The sequence below is a fragment of the Mauremys mutica genome, chromosome 5, assembly GCF_020497125.1.
Source record: "Mauremys mutica isolate MM-2020 ecotype Southern chromosome 5, ASM2049712v1, whole genome shotgun sequence".
Taxonomy (NCBI): Eukaryota; Metazoa; Chordata; order Testudines; family Geoemydidae; genus Mauremys; species Mauremys mutica.
In genome coordinates, this window is record NC_059076.1 from 8,816,058 (window position 1) to 8,838,551 (window position 22,494).

At 45.3% G+C, this 22,494-nt stretch overlaps 1 protein-coding gene across 13 annotated transcripts in view; it reads left to right on the forward strand.

Moving 5' to 3' along the window:
* ADGRL3 (adhesion G protein-coupled receptor L3) overlaps positions 1–22,494 on the forward strand; it is an 834,374-nt gene that overhangs the window by 772,821 nt on the left and 39,059 nt on the right. For 2 of the 13 annotated variants that reach the window (XM_045018219.1, XM_045018220.1), the window contains exon 24: positions 10,258–10,346. The exons of the other annotated variants lie outside the window; for them this stretch is intronic. In XM_045018219.1, coding sequence (XP_044874154.1) covers positions 10,258–10,346 — 89 coding nt within the window. The remainder of the gene's footprint in view (positions 1–10,257; positions 10,347–22,494) is intronic. 13 annotated transcript variants of the gene reach the window in all.

Genomic DNA, 22,494 nt, shown 5'->3' on the forward strand with positions numbered 1-22,494 from the left:
ATGTGTACATGTGGTCATGCACGTGGAGGACAGGTCAAGAGTTAGGGCCAGAATTGCCACATATTAAACCATGATCAGTGTGAAGTCCAGAGTGATTGGAAAGGAAAGATTCTCTTCCTCATTAGAAACCAGAGAGCCACGTTCAACCCCCAGCCACCCCTATGTAAAACTACTGAAGTATGGTTTGTAGCCATGTAAACGAGGGCAGAATTTGCCCATTTCTTAAGAACCCCATCCAGTACATTTGAAATAAATGTTTTGTTTCTCTCTGCCTTATTATTCCTGCTCTGTATTTTTATGTCAGCCACAAAGATATAATCTCAAGTGTACACGGGAAAAGGGGGAATGATTGCTACTGTTTTCTGAGATAATCAGTTTAATGTCAAATTCATGCACATTCCATCATAATGAACAGAACAAACTGAGCTCAAATTCAAACAGTGGGAATCTGACTCAGAGAGAAAATTAAAATGAGTAACGTTAATATCCTGATTTCTAACCCAAGTGAGACCTGATCATTCTCAGAACTAAATCTTCTGTCAAATCCCTCCTACCCACCCCAAAATATAATTAAGTTGTGATTTCCATTCTGAAACAGTATCTGCGCGGCGAACTCAGCAGGGACTGCTGTCGGTGTATGTCGAGGTGGGTGGGTGAAATTTAACATTCTGTCCAGGTGGTCATGTTATGCTGAGTTTTTAGGTAGCAGGCTTTCAGAAAATGCACTGAAACTTTACGTTCTCCATGCAGCAGAAGTCTGATGTGGGACTTTGCCCCCGGTGTCAGTGCTTGCACCAGTGCCCTAGCATGGTAGTAAGGGGGCGCTGTTAAATTCCTGGTACTCCAAATACTGCTACTTCCAGTTCTTGCCATAACCAGAATTTCCAAGCACTTACCAAGGACAGAGACGGGTTCTGTTCAGATTTTCTGCAAAGCTTCAGCTTGCACCTTCATTTCACCTGAACTCAGGTGCGCACACACCCACACACGGATGTCACTTGTCACATACACAGTGGCAGCTGCGAAATGTCACATGAAAGCAGCTCAGGACTCCAACTTGAAGTGGTTTCTACGGGGCCTAGCGTGGTGGGACCCTGATCCTTGGTGCTACCATAATACAAATAATAAATAGCCATCAAACTGATGCTTCCTGCGAGATTCAGGCAGGTCCAAGAAGATACCTGCCCATCTGCTCCTACACCCTGAAATATGCAGACCATTCAGTGGCAGCCATGTTGTTTCACAATGTAAGCAGGGATAGCTCTTTCCATTTTTACCTGCTTTTTATGTATGCAAGGCGAAGAAACAAGCAGCACTTTAGAAGATTTACCGCAGAGGGACGGAGAAGGTGCAGAATTTTAAAGGAGTGGGGGAGGCATTGAAATACACTGAGTAGGAAGGCCCGTGGAGTAGCATCACGCCATTGTCATGCAGGTGAACCTACTTTGTGTCCCCATCTCTCTTCTCCCCAGGCTGACAGAGGCTGCCATTGCTGTGGAGACAGCATGCCCAATCACTGGAAGTGTCTGATGTGACTCACCAACAAACCTCTCTGTTGAATTAATGGAGATAATATGAATGTTCTTGGAACACATCTTTCCTGAGTCAGAATTTCTCAGGGCTCCGTCTCAAAATTAATATGGCATCCAACACGCCAACAACAATCCTATGACCTTTAAGAACGTGGGAACTGCCATAATGGGTCAGACCTGTGATCCATCTAGCCCAGTATCCTGTCTCTGACTGTGTCCAGTACCAGAGCATCTGGGGGAGTGTACAGATCAAGTTATACTTTTGGCCATCACAACATTGCAGTGCAATGAGTTACACAGTTTGATGGTATGTTGTGTGAAAAATACTTCCTGGTGTTTGTATTAAACCTGCTGACTATAAATTGAACTGGGCTACTCCTGAAGTTTTGTATTGTGGAAAGGGTAAATAACATTTCTCTGGTCCGTTCCACACCATTCATGATTTTTATAGGTCTCTCTCTCATCCTCCCTTAATCATCTCCTCTCTAAACTGGACCAGCCCTAATCTTTTTAGTCTCTCCTCATGTGGAAGCTGTTTCATACCCTAGTTCATGTTTTTTGCCCTTCTCTGAACCTTTCCAATTCCAATCTTTTTGGGAGATGGGATGACCAAAACAGGACACAGTTTCAAGGTATCAGCACACCATGGATTTATATAGTGGCATTATGATATTTTCTGCCCTATTTTCTATCCCTTTACTAATAGTTCTTAACAGTCTCTTAGCCTTTTTGACCACTGCTGTGCGCTAAGCTGAAGTGTTCAGAGAACTATCCAGAGGTAATAGCTAATTTAGAATCCATGACTATATAGTTTTAGTTGAGATTATTTTTTCCAGTGTGCATTACTTTGCATTTATCGGTGCTGAATTTCTTCTGCCATTTTGTTGCCCCACCACCCAGTTGTATGAGATCCCCCTGTAACTCTTTGCAGTCAGCTTTGGACTTAACTATTTTGAATTATTTTGTATTATCTGCAAACTTTGCCACTTCCCTGTTCACTTCCTCTCTCAGATCATTAATAAATATGTTGAACAGCACAAGTCCCAGTACAGATCCTTAGAGAACCTTGCTGTTTTCCTCTCTCCATTGTGAAAACGGACCATTTATTCCTTCCCCATTTTCAGCTTTGTGAAATTGGCCATATTAATTGAAATGCTCACTATTTAACATACTTTTGTCAAACAAAAGAGTAGCTTTGGCTGGCTCCAAAAGGCACCCCAGCCATTCTTTTTTCCCGTAGGAATTTCCACTGCTAAACTGAAAAGCAGAGATTAGCCAACATTGCAGTGCTCAGCTCTGTATTTGGTTCAGGCTGGGACTGGATTTAATGTTGAGGCAGAAGGAAGGCTAGGATTTGGATTTAGCAACACTGAAATATTGCCAGCTGATGGTCAGATGATCTTGTGAGATTTTCTGCTCCCTGGAGCAGGTTCTCATGAGATTTGGATGGCCTCCAAACCACAAAATAAACCCACGCCCACCACACATATCCTTTGGATGTGACCTGGACCCAAGTGTGAAAGTGAGTCTGAGTATTCAGATCCAACCTCCGCACCCTCCATTTTGAAGGGCTTCAAATTCAAGATTTTCTCTTCTGAGTCATCTCTCTTAAAAGTGCTACTTTATAGCTATAGCATAAGATTTTACACAAATTCTAACCATTATACTTAGTAATAGAATCAGAGTGAATAAAAATGAAACTGATGATTAACTGACTCTTATAGTCCATAGACAGACTAGTCACACACAAGCTATAAACATCTAATCACACTGTTGATATTCAGTGTAATTTACAGCAATTATTAAACGTGCTGGGATAGAATTAAGTAGCTTTTTAACCAGTTTATTAAACAAGAAAATGTGCTTCAGCATATACAGAAAGGAGAGTTACTACTCAAAGGTGTACCTGCAAGTAAAACAAAGTCATGTAAAGGGATCAATAAACCTGAGCTGCATGGGTTTATCATGCATTTCCCACACCCATTAAAAGGCACTGTGCCAGCAATGCACAGTAAGCAGACATCTTTGGGATTGCTATGAGATCATGTAAGATTTCTCACGACATTGTATGATAATTTCACATTCCTCCCTCAAGCAAAACTGTGTAATCACAGTATATCAGGATTCATGATAAGTCTAGCAAGAGCTTATGTGTTAAATGGAAGTTTCCGTTCTGAATCCAAAAATGTGTACAGTGCTTGTATGTGAACTTCTGGAGGGGCTGGTGTCAGACCTACTGTAGTAGCATCCTGGCTGTCTCCTTCCAACCTCTGAGCAGGCCTTGATATGGTATTGCCCAGTGAAGTGTTCTTCTGCACAATTACCCCTCTGCCTCGGCAGAGTTTCTGGTGTGGCCTAGCACCCAAGTGAGTAGTGGCTGCTGCTGCTTTCATATTTACGTTCTCTGGCTCTGTGCACCCAGTGGCTGTGGGCCCAAGATTTGATTTCAGTAGGACTCCAGGCACAGAACCAAGACTGGCTGAGCTACTGAATCTTCTGTTCTTCAAAGGAGGTGCCGGGGTGCCTGCTGGCAACGGAGAGGACATATAGTCCCTTTGGTAGGGAAGAAGAACCCAGGACCTGTTGCAGATCCACAGAGAAGTAAAGGGAGTAAAGGAGAAGTGAGGAGGGTAGGGGGATCTCAACCTTTGTGAACTTGTTTGCACCTGAATAAATGCTTGAGTTCAGTTCAGGAACTGTGGATTGATTGGGCTGGCTCCATTATTACTGAACTGCTTCATCCATCTCTAGTAGTGTCTGTGAAATGACTTCCTGCCTTCACTGTATCAAAGGTAAATAAGAAGAACTCCAGAAATGCCTCAGTCTGGCATGTGTTTTCCTAACGTTATAGTGTGTGTAAATTCTAGGCAGGATCTGAACCAGTTCTGGCTCTCATCTCTAATCAGGTTTCCAGTCTGCATCCCCAACTCCCAATTACTTAAATGGGAGCTAGCGGTATTCAGTGCAGTTTAAGGGAATGCTCCACCTTTCAGAAGTGGGCCTTATATGAGCTGTAAAAAAGCATTCTCATAAAAGGGGTTGCAGTTTTCCAAAACATAATACCAGTAGAATAGAACATCTCAAATAAAAATGATTTGCACATTCATCTGTGGCCTAACTGCAGTGACTCATAACCAGAACAGAATTAATATAGCTTCCATCTGTCTGTACAAGACCTTTCAGAAACCACAAGTCAACTATTGTTGCTAAGTAGGTGGCACCAACTTGTGGCTCTTTGCTTCCTTGCCATAAACAGCACAATGTTTTCAAATGCATTAAAACCCAAAGAGCAGGTGAAAGGGAAAGTAATGTAATCAGGAAATCAAATTGCAAATTAAAGCCCCTGTATAGCAAAGCACTTAAGCAAGTGAGGAGGCCCACTGCAGTCACTGGGCCAGATTCTCAGCTGGTATAGATCAGCATCAATCTTCCAATCAAAGAGCTTTGCTGATTGACACCAACTGATTGACAAGGGTTACTTGCGCATGAAGTGTTTAAGAGTTTTGCTGGTTCAGTGATTAAGTCTGTAATAATAATAATAATAATAGGATTCAGCAGTTCTGCAGGAAAGGAACTAGGGGTTACAGTGGACGAGAAGCTGTATATGAGTCAACAGGGGAGGGATAGCTCAGTGGTTTGAGCATTGACCTACTAAGCCCTGGGTTGTGAGTTTAATCCTTGAGGGGGCCCCTTAGGGATCTGGGGCAAAAATCAGTACTTGGTCCTGCTAGTGCAGGCAAGGGGCTGGACTTGATGACGTTTTGAGGTCCCTTCTAGTTCTAGGAGATTGGTATATCTCGATTGATTAGATTAGTGTGCCCTTGTTGCCAAGAAGGCTAACGGCATTCGTCATCTGAAGTACTGTGTCTAGTTTTGGCACCACACTACAAGAAGGATGTGGAAAAATTGGAAAGAGTCCAGCGGAGGGCAACAAAAATGATTAGGGGGCTGGAGCACATGACTTGTGAGGAGAGGCTGAGGGAACTGGGATTGTTTAGTCTGCAGAAGAGAAGAATGAGGGGGGATTTGATAGCTGCTTTCAGCTACCTGAAAGGGGGTTCCAAAGAGGGTGGATCTAGACTGTTCTCAGTGATTCCAGATGACAGAACAAGGAGCAATGGTCTCAAGTTGCTGTGGGGGAGGTTTAGGTTGGATATTAGGAAAAACTGTTTCACTAGGAGGGTGGTGAAGCCCTGGAATGGGTTACCTAGGGAGGTGGTGGTTTTCCTTAGAGGTTTTTAAGGTCAGGCTTGACAAAGCCCTGGCTGGGATGATTTAGTTGGGGTTGGTCCTGCTTTGAGCAGGGGGTTGGACTAGATACATCCTGAGGTCCCTTCCAACCCTGATATTCTATGATTCTATTATTGACATACCTAATTCCTAATGCGCGGCATTAAAAATGCTTATTTTGGTTATTGTGACACCATGGATGTGCGTGGCACATTACGCCAATTACCAAACACAGAGCCAAAAGTCAGAGAAGGAAACACGTGCCCTGAAGAGCTTTCAGGATTCCGGTGTGACCTTGGGCAAGTCCTTTAGATCTCTCTGTGCCTCAGTTCCCCATCTGTACAATGGGGACAGTCGCCTGGCCCTGCTTCACAGAGTGTTGTGCAAATAAACACATTAAAGTCTGTGATGTGCTCCCATAGGACGGTGATGGGGGGCAGGTGAGTAAAAAAGCTACAAATAAGCTGAGCAATGGTGGGTTAACACAGACTGGCTTTGTGGTGGGGATGGGTTCAGAAAAGATTAAAGGAAGAGTGGGAGGCTGTCAGAGTTATGAGTGAGTGAATGAAGGGAACGGTCGGGAGGGAAAGTGTGTTGAAGGTCTAGATACCCAGACAGGGTGTGTGAGGGAAGGTGGGGCATGAACTGCAGCTCTAGTGTGGGCATAAACTGTGCCGTGCAGGTGGGGGAAAAGGCACATTTGACGAGCTCGCCATGCGTTTGCCAGGACAGCTGGTGTCTCTCTCTCCTATGGGAGCCTGTCCCTGTGCTGTGTCATTAGTACAGCTCTGCTGTATAGCAGGGGCAGGCTGTGGAGAGCCAGTACACCGCATCTATGGATCTTCCACATCAGAGTTAACAAAGTCTCCTTGCAGCCTCCCTACTGTGGGCTGAGGGATTGCATAGGCCAAGGGATCCTCCCCGGAGGTGTGGCTGGAGAAGGGCACCTGAGGCTGCAACATGCGGGGAGAGAATTCTATCTCCAGCTGCCTCCGTGAATCTCCCCAGCACATGGCCCATTTTCTGGGGCTCTGCACTGGCAAGCAAATTTGCCCTTTCCCCATGAAGAGCAGATAAAGTGTGTACAGCGTTACCACTTGCCAGCTGTCCAACATTGGCTGCCCCTGTCCTGGGTTCTTAAATCTGGTACCCCTGGGCACTGTGTGTCCCTTCAGTGGCCACGGAGAGAACTAATGAAAATGAAATATTGGCTTCCCACCAGCAGCAGCCACTGCAGAGAGCTGGCAGGAGGCCTCCTCTGCTGTCCTCTGGCGGCTCTGAGATCTAGCCACAGAGCAGTAGAACCAACAGGGAAAGCAGCCAGGCAGCCTGGCCCCTCTCAGTGGTGTAATTTTCCTCCATCACAGTTACGAGGAGCTGATTTTCACACTGGAAAACCAGAACCAGTGCAGGGGATGATTTGGGGTGAGGAGACTCTCTGAAGAGGCGGGTGTGGGTAATTGTACTAGGGAGTGCTTGAGACGTCGGGCTGGGGAATGAGGGCTCACTGCATGACCCTGTGGGACAAGGGAGAAAGTGCAGCGTGGCACCATGTAGCTCTGAAGAACTGGACCGTAAAGGGCATGTGCCATGCGACTGTCAGCTGGCGAGGCGGATGTATCAGCGGATTTCCCAACTGACTGCTTTGTGCTGGGCAACCCCTCCCACCGTGACATGGAAGTGGCTGCTGGTGGGTTCCTCTACAGCAGGGGTGCTGGGCCTTGCACATGTAAACCCAGGGGGAAAAGTGATGAGCAAGACCGGGTGCCAGGGAACCCAAGCTGTCTGAATGAGAGCGTTACTGTGCAACTGCCAGCAGCTGTGAGGCCTGAGAAGAAATCCATGGCTAAGTAGCTCATTTGCATGACAATACTTGCACTTCAGCTGACATCCCATCAGACTAACCCATTCTGTGAGACCATGTTTGGTCTTGAGAAAAGAAGACTGAGGACATCAAGTCTTTTTAAGGGATGTTATAAAGAAGACAGTGATCAACTGTTTTGCATGTTCACTGAAGGTAGAACAAGAAGCAATGGGCTTACTCTGCAGCAAGGGAGATGTAGGTTAGATATTAAGAAAACTTTCTAGCTGTCAGGGTAGCTAAGCACTGGAATCCCCAGCCTTGGAGATTTTAAAGAACAGGTTGAACAAACACCTTTCAGAGATGGTCTAGGTTTATTTGGTCCAGCTGCAGCCCATTGGGCTAGATTTGCTTCCAGCCCTACTTTTTTATTATTCTATGATGATTATTGGTATTCCAGTATTGCCCAACCAAGATCGAGACCCCAGTTGTGCCAAGCATGGTGCAAACAGAGTACAAGTCAGGTCCTGCACTGAATAGTTTGCAAATGTCCCTTTTTTGTCTAGCGAAGTAGATGCACTGGGGACATGAGCTGGATATCACTCAGTAAGGAGGACTGCACCTCGCACTTAACCTTAGATGTGCCTCTCACACCTTGTAGAGACTTTCAAGTGCAAAGGCCACAGAATCCCTTGATTATTTGGGTCTTTGAAGATCTTGTTGACCCGGGCGAGGGATCAGATGAGTTTTCCTGTTTCTCTTTGGTGTTTGTCATAGATGTCATAGAATATTAGGGTTGGAAGGGACCTCAGGAGGTCATCTAGTCCAACCCGCTGCTCAAAGCGAGACCAATCCCCAGATTTTTTACCCCAGTTCCCCAAATGGCCCCCTCAAGGATTGAGCTCACAACCCTGGGTTTAGCAGGCCAATGCTCAAACCACTGAGCTATCCCTCCCCCAATGGCCTTCTCCATTTTGGCCTTTTCCTTTGAGTCTTTCTTGAGAAGTTGGCTGGGTATTTATGTGTTCTTTCTGCCCATCGCTGTGGTTATGTGGACGCTAGTCAAAGTTGGGTCATTAACATTTCCAGTTAAGAGAAGCAAACCCACTAGGCTCCCCTTCAGTCCCCAGCATTAGAAATAGACCGGTCCAGTCAGCTAAGTGCCCAGTGTTTAATTTCTGTACAATTACTGCACAGCCGGGGCAAAGAGATGGGGCTTGCAACGCTCTCAAAATAGATTGCAGGAGCTGCAGGATTTTCCATTGTTATGAATTTCTTAATAGTGTTTTGTTTGCTAGTCCCAGGATAAGAGATATTACCTCACCTTCCATGTCTCTCTTTGTGGTGTTTTGTCATGAAAGGTGACTCTTTTTGCAGAGCTCTGTAAGACAGTGCAGGAAGTGGTCATGTCATGGTTCAGCTAGTCTGGTGATCTGTTTCAGACAGTGCTTGACACGTCAGAGGAAGGACTCAGAGTGGTCCTATTTGTGCACTGCTCCATGAGGGGAGGGGATTTATGGTCTGAGGCCAGAAGATGAACAATGAATACTCTGAAGTATGAGGATTGATGGCCCTTCTCCATTTTATCTTAGGTAGTTGAAAGAAAAACCCTCCTCATGAAACAAAAACTCCACCCTTCTCAGAAATGGTTAGCAACACCAACATAAATAAATCAGTACATTAAATGAAACCGTTACCAGTGATGCAAAAATCACACCAATCAGGGGCCAAGAAAAGCCAAAAAGAAAAATGAAGAAAGTGGGAAAGCCCAGTCGGCAGGAAGGATGTTCTGACAGTTGGGTCACGGGTCTAAGACTAAGGAAACCTGCGTTCAAAACCTTCCTCTGCAACCAGACTTCATTGGTGACCTTGGGCAAGTAACTTGGCTCCAGATCCACAAAGGTATTTAGGCTTCTAACTTCCACTGAAATTGATTTATTGGCCCAACTTCTGTCCAGGAGAGAGACAGGCTTTCAGAAGAAGAAAAAGAGCTTGATGAAGTGCAAAACCTTTTATGCCTCAGTTTCCCATCTGTAAAATGGGGATAATAGCACTTCCCTATCTTACGGGGAGGGTTGTGAGGTGCTATAGTCTGAAAGCCGTGTAAGCAGATAGCACCAAAGCCAGTCAGACACCGGGCAGTAGAAAGCCACTCCTAGGCATGTGTAGGAACATAGGCCCATATTACACCTGAGTGAACTATGGGTTCAAATTGAGTTTGGATATTAGCATGAGCAGTAGGCCCAAAGCATGTGACCAAAAAGAGTAAGATAATGAAAAAGAGGAATTGTTTGTGTTCAAATTGTAGTGACCCTTGAAAACCAGTGTTACCTTATTTAAGGTTTGAGCTAAATAATAGAAATGAAGAAAACTTGGTTAGTTGGGTGCCAGGTGCAGTAAATAATTAGTTTGTTTAGAAAGGAGTGCTTAGTCCAATATAGGGTTACCATACGCCCATATTTTCCCAGACATGTCCAGCTTTTTAGTTTTTAAATCGCCATCCGGGAGGAATTTTTAAATATCTAAAAAGGTCTGGGAAAATACGGACGTATGGCAACCCTAGTCCAATAGCTAGGAAAAAATACAGCAAGGTAAGATAAGAAGATAACTTTGAAGAGAATTCGGCCATTAACTGTTTCATCAGGCTTTAGCTAAGGTCTAATAACCAGCAATGACATCACTTGTTTGTTATAGTGTATTCTAGGGGTTCTTTGTCAGAGCTTTTCCTTACCCCTCTGGAGTCATGCCATGATGGGAAGGTGTCTCCTGGACCTGACCCTGTTGTAAGTATTTTGGCCAATGCTTATAACTGTATTGTTGCCCGGGTATAGTGTATAGATGTATACATTTATATTGTATTTTGGATGTAACCAACAGCCAGTGGCCTTTGAGACTAATAAAGGAATGCGTGTGCGGAAACTGAGTCATGGTGAATCTTGATGAACTTATTAGGAAAATGATTTCCAACAACACAGGAAACCTTGTGGTTTGGCGTACAAAGCCACTGGAGAGGGTGCAAAGGACGCAGGTGCCCTAAACCAAATTTGTTAATCTGAAGCATCCAGCTAGTCCTATGCACTCATGCAAGTGGACTGGGTCTGTTGTGATTTTAGACAGTCAAAATTGCACATGTCCTCCTTGAGTTTTCAGAAATTAAGATGTTTAATGTCACATTTTTATCAGTTTTTGGCATTCGGGTCCAAATACAATTAGCTGGAGTTTGTAATTTGTTGTATAAAACAGTAAATGTGCACAGAAATGAATACTGGATATGTACGTTCTGCAAAATGCTGCAGAGATGAGCTAAGCAAGAATCAACAGGAACAGAGGAGCAGGTATTTCTAGCCCCACAAACTAGAACTAGCATGTGAGAGCCCGTCTCCTGGTATGTCTCTCGTGAGCATTCTCGAAGTGCTACAGGAGAGTCAGACATGACATTGCACGTGGTGAACCAGCATGCGCAGGATTTTTTAATGGCATTTTGTGGAGGAAGCTGCAAGAGCAGGGCTGGCAGTTCTGGAGAGTTTGTACAGCACAGTGGTTTTGTGGTCCGTGACTTTGGCTCCTGACCATTACTGTAATACAAATAATAAATTATAAGAACAAGAAGAAAGCAAGAGAGTTTAAAAAAAACACAGTGGAGGGCAGAAAATAGAGTTAAAAAGAAAATCATTTTGATACTAGTCAAGTCTAAGAGCCAGTATTCTTGGGATCACCTCTCAGAGACATATGGGGCACATTAGTTCTTAATGCTTAATAGAAATTGGTGGGTGCTGCCTAAATGGAGCTGAGTTAATTTGCAGCACTGGCCCTTTTAAGTGCTACTATAGGGATGTATCAAGCTCCTAAGCCATATCCCACTGAATATATTTATCTGGCCACCATAACAACCTGAGATTCTGCTGAATTCACCTTGTATTTAAAAAAAAATAACAGTGCAGCTCTGAGAGAGGTGTGAACTGATTTGCTCATCTCAATAGGGCGTTAAAAGAACACCATCAACTTAAATATCACACGTCTGTCTGAACGTGTTTTACCTGCTTTACAAGTGACAACAAAGGGTATTATTGTGGCTGAAAACTATCAGAGAAAAAATATTTTCAGGTTTGTTTTCAATTTGTTTCCCAAGTGCAATTGTCAGCAAACAATATCATCACTGTTTCTCCTGGAACAGCCAGTTAGGTCATCAGACTCCTCCATTGTGTCCCTTCCACACAGCAAGCAACAGTTGAGAACAAATTTCTAATAGGAAAATATGATTGGAAGACCAAAAAAAAAAAAAGACAGACTCACTGGCAGTTGTAATCCTGAATTTACTTCTAACTTAAATTTTTAAACGGATCATATTTCAAACTCATGATGCCCCTTTGACTCTGGAACCTAATGATGGCATTTGAAAAACTAGCTTTCCTAAGTTAGGCTTCCAGAATACACATGCTAAAGAACACACAGTTACATGTCAAATTTATGTACATAATTGCACAGAGAGGAGATGGAATGCTTGATGCAATATTCGAGATGCAGTCACACCGGACTGCCCTAAGAAGGGGTTATCATCTCCAAGCTCTGTGATATGAAGCCCATATCTCTGCAACCCATATAAATTATGGAACAGCCATCGGGCGGTGCTGTCTGTCAACATGGGCTGAATTTTAGCTGCTGACTTAACAATGAAGGACTTACATTTTAACCATGTATTCCTGTAACAAGTGGTAGGAAGGAATTCTGGCGGATGGGACTAAATAAGTTGTTACCTGTTTATTTTCACTTGTGAAGGAAAGTCTGTTTGTAAAACATAGATCCCCCTTGAACTAACAATTGCCTCTGCACTTTTTACCAGACATACTTTCATCCCAGAAAAATTATGATTTCTAGCATCGAGGGTAAAGACTTGGGGAATTTACAGTTATTCATTTTTCTAGTGATGTGCAAAATGAATCCCAGTACCGATTGTCTTCTAGTTTATTTGCCCTCTCTGCTGCCTGAAGCTATGTGAGCCAAGATTTGTTGCAGAGATTTCAATGAATGATGTGGCATCCTACCTTTGGGAGATCCTAGGGGCTGCTGTGATTTTAGGATTGACAGCCGTATAATTGGAAGTTGGTCATTAGGTGGATCAAATTTAAAGAAGAAAATGGAGGGCAAGGCAGTTTCTGAAAGCAGAGCAGGCTTTGGGGAGTATTAGACCCAGTGCTGTGTTATTGCAGAGCAGTCTGAAGGTAGTGACTTTGGAAGAGGAATGAACTGTGATCTGTAATCTGGCTGTGCACTAGGGAGAGCTGCAGATGTCAAGGGGATGGAATCTTTTCCCATAGCCTAGAAGAGTAGCAGAGCTGCTCCATGGCGACTACTGCAGACCCAGGGGAGTAGTTGAGAACAAGAACAGATTGGAAACACGGCATAACTTTTAATGGCGAGAGTAATTAACCACTGGAACAATTTACCCAGGGGTGTGGTGTATCCTCCATCACTGACAATTTTTAAAGCAAGATTGGATGTTTTTTTAAGATATCTGCTCTAGGAATTATTCTGGGGGCAGTTCTCTGTCCTATGCTATATAGGGAGTCAGATGAGATGCTCACAATGGTCTCTTCTGGTCTTGGTACTCTGGAAAAAACCCAACCCTATGCAGTGGGATCTGACCTGCTCCGAGCATGCCTCCAAAGCAGGGTGCAGGGACCTCCTCCCCCACTGCTGTGATTGGAGACACACAGATGGTGCAAGGCACCCTGCATGGCAGAACGACCCCACTGTTCTGCACTCGGAGCCTGTGGGGGGGAGTGGGGGGCTGTGTCCCTAAGAAATAAATGCAACGAGAAGGGATCTGAGGTGACACAAAAGCACATGGTACCAGTATATGATGGGCATACACATTCAGGAGGTATGGTGATGGTTTGGCTGTGTCTTGGGGACACACACACCCTCCTGCCTAGCCCTCCAGGGTCCCAGCCAGAACTGTGGAAGAAGCAAAGAGAAGAGCATCCCTTCCCAGGCTTGGCAGAGTTCAGCACATGCTGGGTCACAAACTGGAGAGCACCATGTGAATAATGTCACATGCCGTATATAGAGTTTATGGGGCAGGTTTTCAAAAGCTGTCAGGGACCATTTTGCAAGGGCTCAGCACCCATTTTTGCAACATTTTCAAAGGGCTCCTCCTTCAACATACTGAGCTCTTCTGAAAAGCTGGCCACTCACTTTGGTGCCTGACTGGCCGATGGGCCCTTGGAAGTCGTACTCCAGATTGGGATGCTGAGCAATTTTGAAAATCTGACTTTCTGCGTGTCTTCCGATCCAGTCACAGAGTTTCAGTGAAAGGGAGTCCCAGACACTGGGATCTCAGCAGGGATAAGGAAAAGGAAATGTAAACAATAAACATGTAGGGTGAATATCAGAGGAAAGTCCAGATTGCAATGGTGGAAGCTCCAGTATTTGCCAGTTAAACTCGAATGGCCAAATGCTTGAAATACGAACTGCAAGTTACAATCCTGGACAGGACTCTGGTCTTAAAATATCAGATGCAAATATGTGTGCGTGTGCAGATATATCTCTTATTTCTGCATTAACGCATGAAATGTTTAATTTCAGACAAAGATGGCCTAGAGCTTTAGAACCTCATTTGCTGAAACTCTATTTCACTGCAGTCAGTATTAATAGCTTCTCCATGAATAGATTAGATGCTGCAAGTGACAACAAACCTATTTGAGAGAAATTTAATAGGCAGGTTTATTGAAGTTTATTAGCTCAGGCTTGTTGGCTATTAGAAGAACAGAGCCTGATAAATCTAAATGTCAAAGCGTTTGTTTGTGGGTACCAGCAAAATGCTGGAATACCTGTCCCGCCGCCCCCTCACCCAGTGAACGTGTCTCATTTGACTCTTCATCATTGCATTAACTGTTTGAGTAAATTGAATGAGAACTTGAATAAGAGAATCATTTACATACTTGGAAATTCTGCCTGTGAAGGACATTACTGAACACTGATAAGGAAAGCTCCAGTCAGAGCATTAGGTCTGGCTCAGACAAGCTTTCTTTCCTGCACTGTGTGTAGGCAAATAAAGAATATTTAATTTCAGACAATTTGCAGAGAATGTAGATAAATATATTTATACCAGAATTAATAAAAACTGGCTAGAATTCACACACTTCAATCAGCACAGCACAGCAGAATTAGAAAGCTGAATTCTCTTCTAGCCTTTAGCCTTAGGGAGTTGGAATAAGAAATCCTCTCAAATCAGTCATCTGTATTGTGAACCTGTGGTTCTCAACTCATTCACCAGTGTCCAAAAAATGAATGAGAATTTCCTACCTCAAGGCCATGCTCAAATAACATTAGTGAGTGAAATCTTTCAATGAGAGACCCAGGGCTGTGGTTGGTCTAGTTCAGGGCTGGGCAAACTTTTTGGCCTGAGGGCCACATCAGGTTTCCAAAACTGTATGGAGGCTGGGTGTAGTGTATTAAATTGCTCCTCATAGGAATGTGCTACTTATGCTGTACTACTTACAGCTGCCAGTCCTGGTGCTCTGAGCAGCATGGTAAGGGGGCAGGGAGCGGGGGGTTAGATAAGAGGCAGGGGTTCCGGGGGGCAGTCAGGGGACAGGGAGCAGGGGGCATTTGGATGGGGCATAGGTTCTGGCGGGGGTGGTGGTCAGGGGACAGGGAGTGGGGGGGTTGGATAGGCATGGGAGTCCTGGGTGGGGGTGTGGATAGGGGTCAGGGCAGTCAGGGGACAGGGAGCAGGGGGGGCTGGATGGGTGTGGGGTTCCCAGGGGGCAGTTAGGGGCAGGGGGTCCCGGGAGGGGGTGGTCGGGGACAAGGAGCAGGGGGGGTTGGATGGGTCGGGGGTTCTGAGGGGGACATCAGGGGGCAGATAGGGGGTGGGGGCCAGGCTGTTTGGGGAGGCACAGCCTTCCCTACCGGGTGTAGTGTATTAAATTGCTCCCCATAGGCCTGTGCTACTTACGAAGCACCATAACTGGCAGCCGTAAGTACAGAAACTCCTCACTTAAAGTTGTCCTGGTTAACGTTGTTTCGTTGTTATGTTGCTGATCAATTAGGGAACATGCTCATTTAAAGTTGTGCGGTGTTTTCTGATAATGTTGTTTGGCAGCCGCCTGCTTTGTCCACTGCTTGCAGGAAGAGCAGGCCGTTGCAGCAAGCTGGTGGGGGCTTGGAACCAGGGTGGACCAGCAGCCCCCCATTGGCTCCCCGCTCCCCTAAGTTCCCTGTGCTGCAGCCGCCCAGTAGGCTAGCAAATGCCGGCAGTTCAGCTGTCCCTCCCCCCACTGCCATGTGCTGCTCCTGCTCTCTGCCTTGGAGCTGCTCCCCGAGACTCCTGCTTGCTGTGCATGGGGGAGGGGAGAGAGAGGGAGGCAAATGTCAGAGTGTTCCCCTCCCCCATGCTCCTGCACCCTGCTTACTCCATCTTCCATGGAATAGGGGGAACACCCCCGGGCTCAGGACAGAGGGAGCTTGCTGGCAGCAGCAGCAGTCTCAGCAAGCTGATCTAATTAACAAGGCAGTCCACTTAAAGGGACAATGCACATCTCTCTCTCACACACACACACACACACGGGGTGTGTCTCTGCCATGCTGTCTCCCCTCCCTCCATTCCTGCTGCCTTGTAGTGTGTGAGAGTTAACCCTTGAGGGCTCAGCCAATTGCTAGTTCATCATTTAGCAGTAAGGCATTCCCTGGGACTCCACCCTTTGACTCCACCACCTCAACCAAGCTTCACAATCATCATCACTGTGTACCAGTATTAAATTATTTGTTTAAAACGTATACTGTATATATATATATATACAGACATATAAAATGTATAGAGTCTTTTGTCTGGTGAAAAAAAATTCCCTGGTACCTAACCCCCTCATTTACATTAATTCTTATGGGGAAGCTTATGGGGAAATTGGATTCACTTAACATCGTTTCACGTAAAGTCGCATTTGTCAGGAACATAACTACAACGTTAAGGGAGGAGATCCTGTAGTACACTGTAAGTAGCACATTCCTACAGGGCGCAATTTAATACACTGCACCTGGCAGCCCACACAGCCACACTGCCTGGCAGGAACTCACTGCCCTGCCACCCAGAGCGCTGGCGGCACAGCGAGCTGAGGCTGTGGGGGAGGGCCAGGGGCTAGCATCCCCGGCCAGGAGCTCAAGGGCCAGGCAGGACAGGACTAACCCTAACCCTAAGCGATAGTTTGCCCACCTCTAGTCTAGTTCAATCTCATTGACCCCAGCGGAGGAAAGGAGGGTCCGGTGGTCAGGGTACCAGGCTGTATTCCCTGCTCTGACTCAAATTTCTTGTGTGACCCCACGCGAGCCACATGGGGTTAGATCCATAAAAGGGATTTAGGTGCCTAATTGCCACTTCAGGTACCTGAATCCAAAATTTAGATCCCAAATTCCCCACTCAGCTGTCGGCCTCTGAAGTCGCTAGGCACCTCGCTGCCTGCTGGCAAAGTCCCCGAGTTGCCTGATTTGAGTCAGGAGCTTGAACCCAGGTCTTCCAGGAGAGTGTGCTAACCACCAGGCTATCTGGTCATTCTCTCTCTCTGGCCCAATGCCTGTTAAAGTATTTCATGTCAAGTGGAACAGCTTCAACAGGAGAGATGGAGACTCACCCCAGAATCCTCCAGAACGCAGTGGTCAGGGCACTGAGCGTGGAGGGCTGGATCCCAGCTCTGAATCAGACTGAGTGAGGTCTCCCCCATCTCAGCGAGAGCTCTAACCTCTGGGCTATTGGGCATAGGGGTGGGGGAGGTTTTTTTCCTGAGAAAAGGCTGACTTGACTTAGGGGCCTCACTCCAGTAGAGGGTTCCCGGCTGAGAATCAAGACCAGAGTCAGGTGCCTAAGTCCCTTTGAACCCTCTCCTGGAGCTAGGTGCCTAAGCCTCCCCTCAGCATTTCCTATTGGCTAGTTAAGGCAGCTCCCTGCTCAGCATGCTGGCTTCTGTGAATCGCAGTCTTAGATGCCTAATTCTCCCCAGGCACTGCAGTGAGGAGCCTGAGCAGGGGCTGTGGATTTTACTGGGCAGCAGGGGGGGCCTAACGCTAGATGTTGCAACGGAAACCCTAAGTCCCCTTCGTGGATCTTGCCTGTAGTCTGGGTCTTAGTTCTGCAGCTGTACAGTGGTACTTCCTACCTCACAGGGGTGTTGGGCAGATAAATACTTTTAAGATTGTGAGGCTCAGGGATACTGTGGTCATGTAGGCCATATAAATATCATCGAAAGATACACTGGCCAGTGCCAGCTGCTGCAGGGAGTAGGTACTTAATTGTACAATACTATAGCATAGTGGGGTGGGAAGGGGGTTGAGGTTTCTTCTTTTTGAAGGGCATGCTGGCTAAGGCCTGGACAATTTTAGACGGGAACGGAGAAGGGTTGAAGCCAGGCATAACAGACTGGCTCCATTTCCCTCAAACTGGGTATGTAAGTATGTTATTAATTGCACAGGCATGTGATTCTAGAGAAAGGCACATCTCTTGCGTAACTTTGTTAATTGCTTTTGAAAGGTGATGCTTTTTCACCAAGTATGAAGAAGCACGTGAATGCATTTCCTTTCTGGTGCCCACTGGGTAGACCAGGCAGATGATTCAAGTTCATTTAAAGGCCTTCCGCACTGCTTTGTCAGCCAGCTGTCAGCAAGAAGTTATTTGAATTATGGTCCTGAATAATATAGTATAGACTCGAGTGACATCCACCTGTCAGCTTCCCTTTCATTCTTTGCTTTCACTGAATGTTTAAAAGCATACATATAAATTCATGGATGTGCAGTTCTCTATTAAACTCTCCCAAAATTATTTCTTCATTCAATATCTTCCTGCATCAAGGATGTGAATTTCTGTCTAGCAAAGGGGGAAATAAGGTACAATTCACGTTGCACACTATAGTTAAAACGGTAACTACTTTCATATACACACAGAGTAGATAAACTTAACAATTTAAAGCCGTTATAGGCAGTTATAGTCAGAAGAGTGACTGTAAAAACTGGCATCATGTGGTTTGTTGTTTGTTCTCCCTCGACTTCTGTATCGGATTTGCTGAGTTTACATTCAAGAGATGATTTTTCGAACTAACAGCCCGGCTGCCTGGGATCTAAAAATCATTCCTCTTAAACCTCCACCAATAATAAAGATTCTGGTTCAGAACTTAGTTTAGTAAAAACTATGCACAGAGAAGACTAGAACTTGTTTCCTGCTTTAGTGGCTGTGTTGGTTCTGCATCGCTCACAACAGTCCAAGTTGGCTTTGTCAGTAAAATAAGCAGCTATGACTCAAAGATGCCCACGGAGTTGGTGTGTTAAGTACAGCTGAGCGAGTATGGCAAACGAATAACATAAAAAAGGGGGGGAGGGCACACAACTATTTGGATTATAGGAGAATTCACTTGGACTCTGCACCTCTTTTTTATTTGCTTTTGGTGCATATTCTAGCAGATGACTTTCCTAACAGGCACTTTTGCCAAGGCAGCAAATGTAAGCGGAATATTTGTGAAATGCAGATTTCAGATTCATCATGTTGACTTTTCATTGAGGAAACCTGATTCTAACGACGAGATGCAGATGACAGTTGCTCACATTAAATAATAAGCTTGCCTCTGAAGTGGTCCCACTGAAATCAGTGGGACTACTCCCCAAGCAAAGGTCTACTGTGAGTAAGGGTATCGGAATCTGGCCGTACAAGTGACACTCATCCAGTCCAGCAACAAAAAGAGATCTCGTGACAAATCCAAAAAGCCTATCTTTAAAATACCAAACTCTCTCACAGACCAAGAATAAATCACTGAATATATCCAGCAAGTAATTCTGAATAACAAATCTGAGAAAATTGTGATCTGTCTGCTGACAATTCATGAACAGAAAAAGAGGTGAAATGAGTTGAAACAGTTATTTGCTACAAATTATTCACCCAACTCTGGTGCTGAGTAAGAGAGTACCATTCTCACAAGGTAAATCTCTGTTTATAATCACAGTGTATAAATGCCTTATTGGAGATATCCCATACCAGCAACCTGTAACTGAGTATCTATGAACTTTGAAGGTGCTTAGAATCTCAGCCAGGATCTAGATCGGAATTGCACAGCTGCCTCTTTAGCTATATATTGGATTGAACCAAATCCTAGATCAGAACTTTTGCATTGTTGAAATAGAAATCTGAGTATTGCTGTTTCTTTGTGTTATGTTGTTCAGAGGTACAACTTCTGATCCTTGTATGCTCTGGTAACTAACCTTTGGCTACTGGCTCCGTTTTTGGTTGGCTCCGCTCATTAGACAAGGACACTCCAAGATGTGTGTCTGGGATGACCCTTGATTCTTTCTGACTTCATGGCCACACGCTTACAAGCATGCAGAGTGCAACAATGTTTTGGAAAGCAAAATTAAGGTGCTATCGATAGCATCTCTTCAACTTACAGAACCCTGGGAATTTCCACTCACAGAAGCTGACAACCGGTCACATGTAACTAAACCTGTCTGTTAGTCTATAAGGTTAGTCTATAAGGTGCCACAGGATTCTTTGCTGCCTAAACAAATAAATGATTTGTTTGCCAGAGATGCATAATATGCAAGTGCCATGAGAAACTGAGCAGAGAGGTTTTGTGCAAGGAAGGCTATCACTAAATTCTAGCTACATGAAGAAGATATTGGGGGCATATCCTCAGCTTGTGTAAATTGGCATTGCTCCATTGAAAGCAATAGAGCTTAGGATCCAGCTATAAGTGAATAAATAAATAAATACAAACTATGAACCAGATGCTTCTGGCTGAGGATATTGGGCAGACAGCCAGGGATAAGTCAGACAGCACATAGCAAGAAAGGCTCCTCACACTGAGTGGAATCAGACCAGTCAGTTCACATACACAGCCTGCTTCCTTCTACTTTGAAACTCACACACCCTGGCCTTTGCTAGCAACTTTCAAAGCACCTTTCCTTTCCAACCTGTCACCCCACTCCACACACTTCCCTAGCATCGAAGTCCTCCCTCTGTTGCCATACCGTCTCTCACAGGCTCTGTTGCTAAGTGCCCTAGTTTGTCTGGTACGCTGTTTCTTTGGGGAAATAATACGCTCGTCTCTCACTCCTTTTGCTTCCCCGCCACTTGTTACGGAGGAGCTGGAGTCTTATAGAAACCTTTGATATTTTTAGAAATCCTGCTGCTCGGTTCACATGTTTTCTATATTTGGCTTTGCTCATTATTTATTACCAAGGACATTTTCATGAAACAGGAGGGTTGTTTGTGAGTTCACCTGCCCCCGCTGCTCATTCCTCATCTGAAATCCTAATCCTGTTTCTAGTAGCCCTGGTGGTTGCCATGGTGACGTTGAAGCATCACAAAGAAAGCAGGATCGGAACTCAGAAGTGTGGCTAGTGTCAGGGGGCTGGATTTTTTTATTACTGACCCTCCCTTTTGAAAAGAGAGCTCGTCTTTTTTGGTATTACTTTTTTAATTAAAGCTTTAATTATCGGTCATTTGGAGCCCCCACCCCGACCGTCACTGTAGCTGGGAAGATTGTGCTTCTGAGATTGATTAATAATAATACCCGTCTTTCATATAGCACTTTTCATCCACAGGCTTGAAAGCGCTTTACAAAGGAGGCCAGAAGCAGAAGGGAGGGTCTTGAGGGCAAAGTTAGGAGCTGGATCCAAACACTTTACAAGAAAATAAAACATAATGGTATTATTAAAGACCAAGGTTCTGTTTGCTTAGACCCTCCCATTTTTGAAAGAAGCGAGATCCATGATCCCAGCCTTCTTTTACGGTGGGGAAACAAGCAAGGCCAATTTCTGTGCTCAGTTACATTATAAATCCAGATTAAACCCTCTGACTTCAGCAGAGTTTGCTACTCCAAATTGGCACTGCTGTAACCAAGAGCAGAATTTGGTCCCACCAGTGAAATGAAATCTCTTTTAATGGAAATGACCTCAGTAAGAAAGAGGAAGACAGAAAATAAGCTGCTAGTAATCTTGTTTAGTATATTTATAGGCAGTATGTGTGAGGTCAGTTTCTGTCCCTCTCGCATTGGAGGGATATTATTCATTAAGAGTCAGATTTGCAAAGTCTGACCAACTATGTCTTTTTTTTCAAGTTTCCCATCAGAGGCCAGGTGTTCATTTAAATGAAATGCTGTGAGGAGACCCTAATGTACACAGCCTGGTAGTTCACTTTGTGTTGCATTGAGGCTTGGTTTTTCAGGAAATCCACCTGCATGGTAAAAACAACGAGGAGTTGATACAGACTAACGCGGCTACCCCTCTGAAACCTGTCACCTCCATGGTAGTGTCCTAAGGTTGTTACCAGCTGCTGTGTATCCTATGTGAGATGTGTGAGGGGGCGGGGTTCAGTCCAGTCCCCTGTGGGCAAGCGCCAGCATCACAAAATCACCATTACACCTTGACAGAGAGGCCAGCCCATAGAGCCTGGTTGTGCTTGTCATCAGTGAGGTGGTTCCTTCTGGGGTTGGTGAGGTGCATTGGTGGTGAGGCCTCAGGAAGACCTGCCCACCCTTCGAAGTGCTCTAAGATAGAGAGAGAGTCTCCAGGATCCTCAAAGTAGCCCCTTCTATCAGCAGTAAATCCACTCCAGGCAACACGTCCCCCAAGGGGCAAGGCCAGAGCCATGGGCATCCCTGCCCCCCAACCAGCAAAGGAGGTAACGTTACACCTCCTGAAGGGCAGAATTCCTCCTCCCGTGGGGTGGCAGAGCTCTGCACTGCACCACGCCCGGGGCTGGGCCTCCAGGGCTTGGGCAACATGTGCTGTACAGACAGGACCATTGGAAGGGCCTGTGTTAAGCTGGAAGCAGGAGTTTCAGTGGATATCCGTAGGCAGTTTCCAGCTCTTTGTAACAGAGTGAAATATACAAATAACCTCGGCATGTAATGACATGGAGCCACCTCCTGGGCCAACAGCACCACGTGACACATGGAC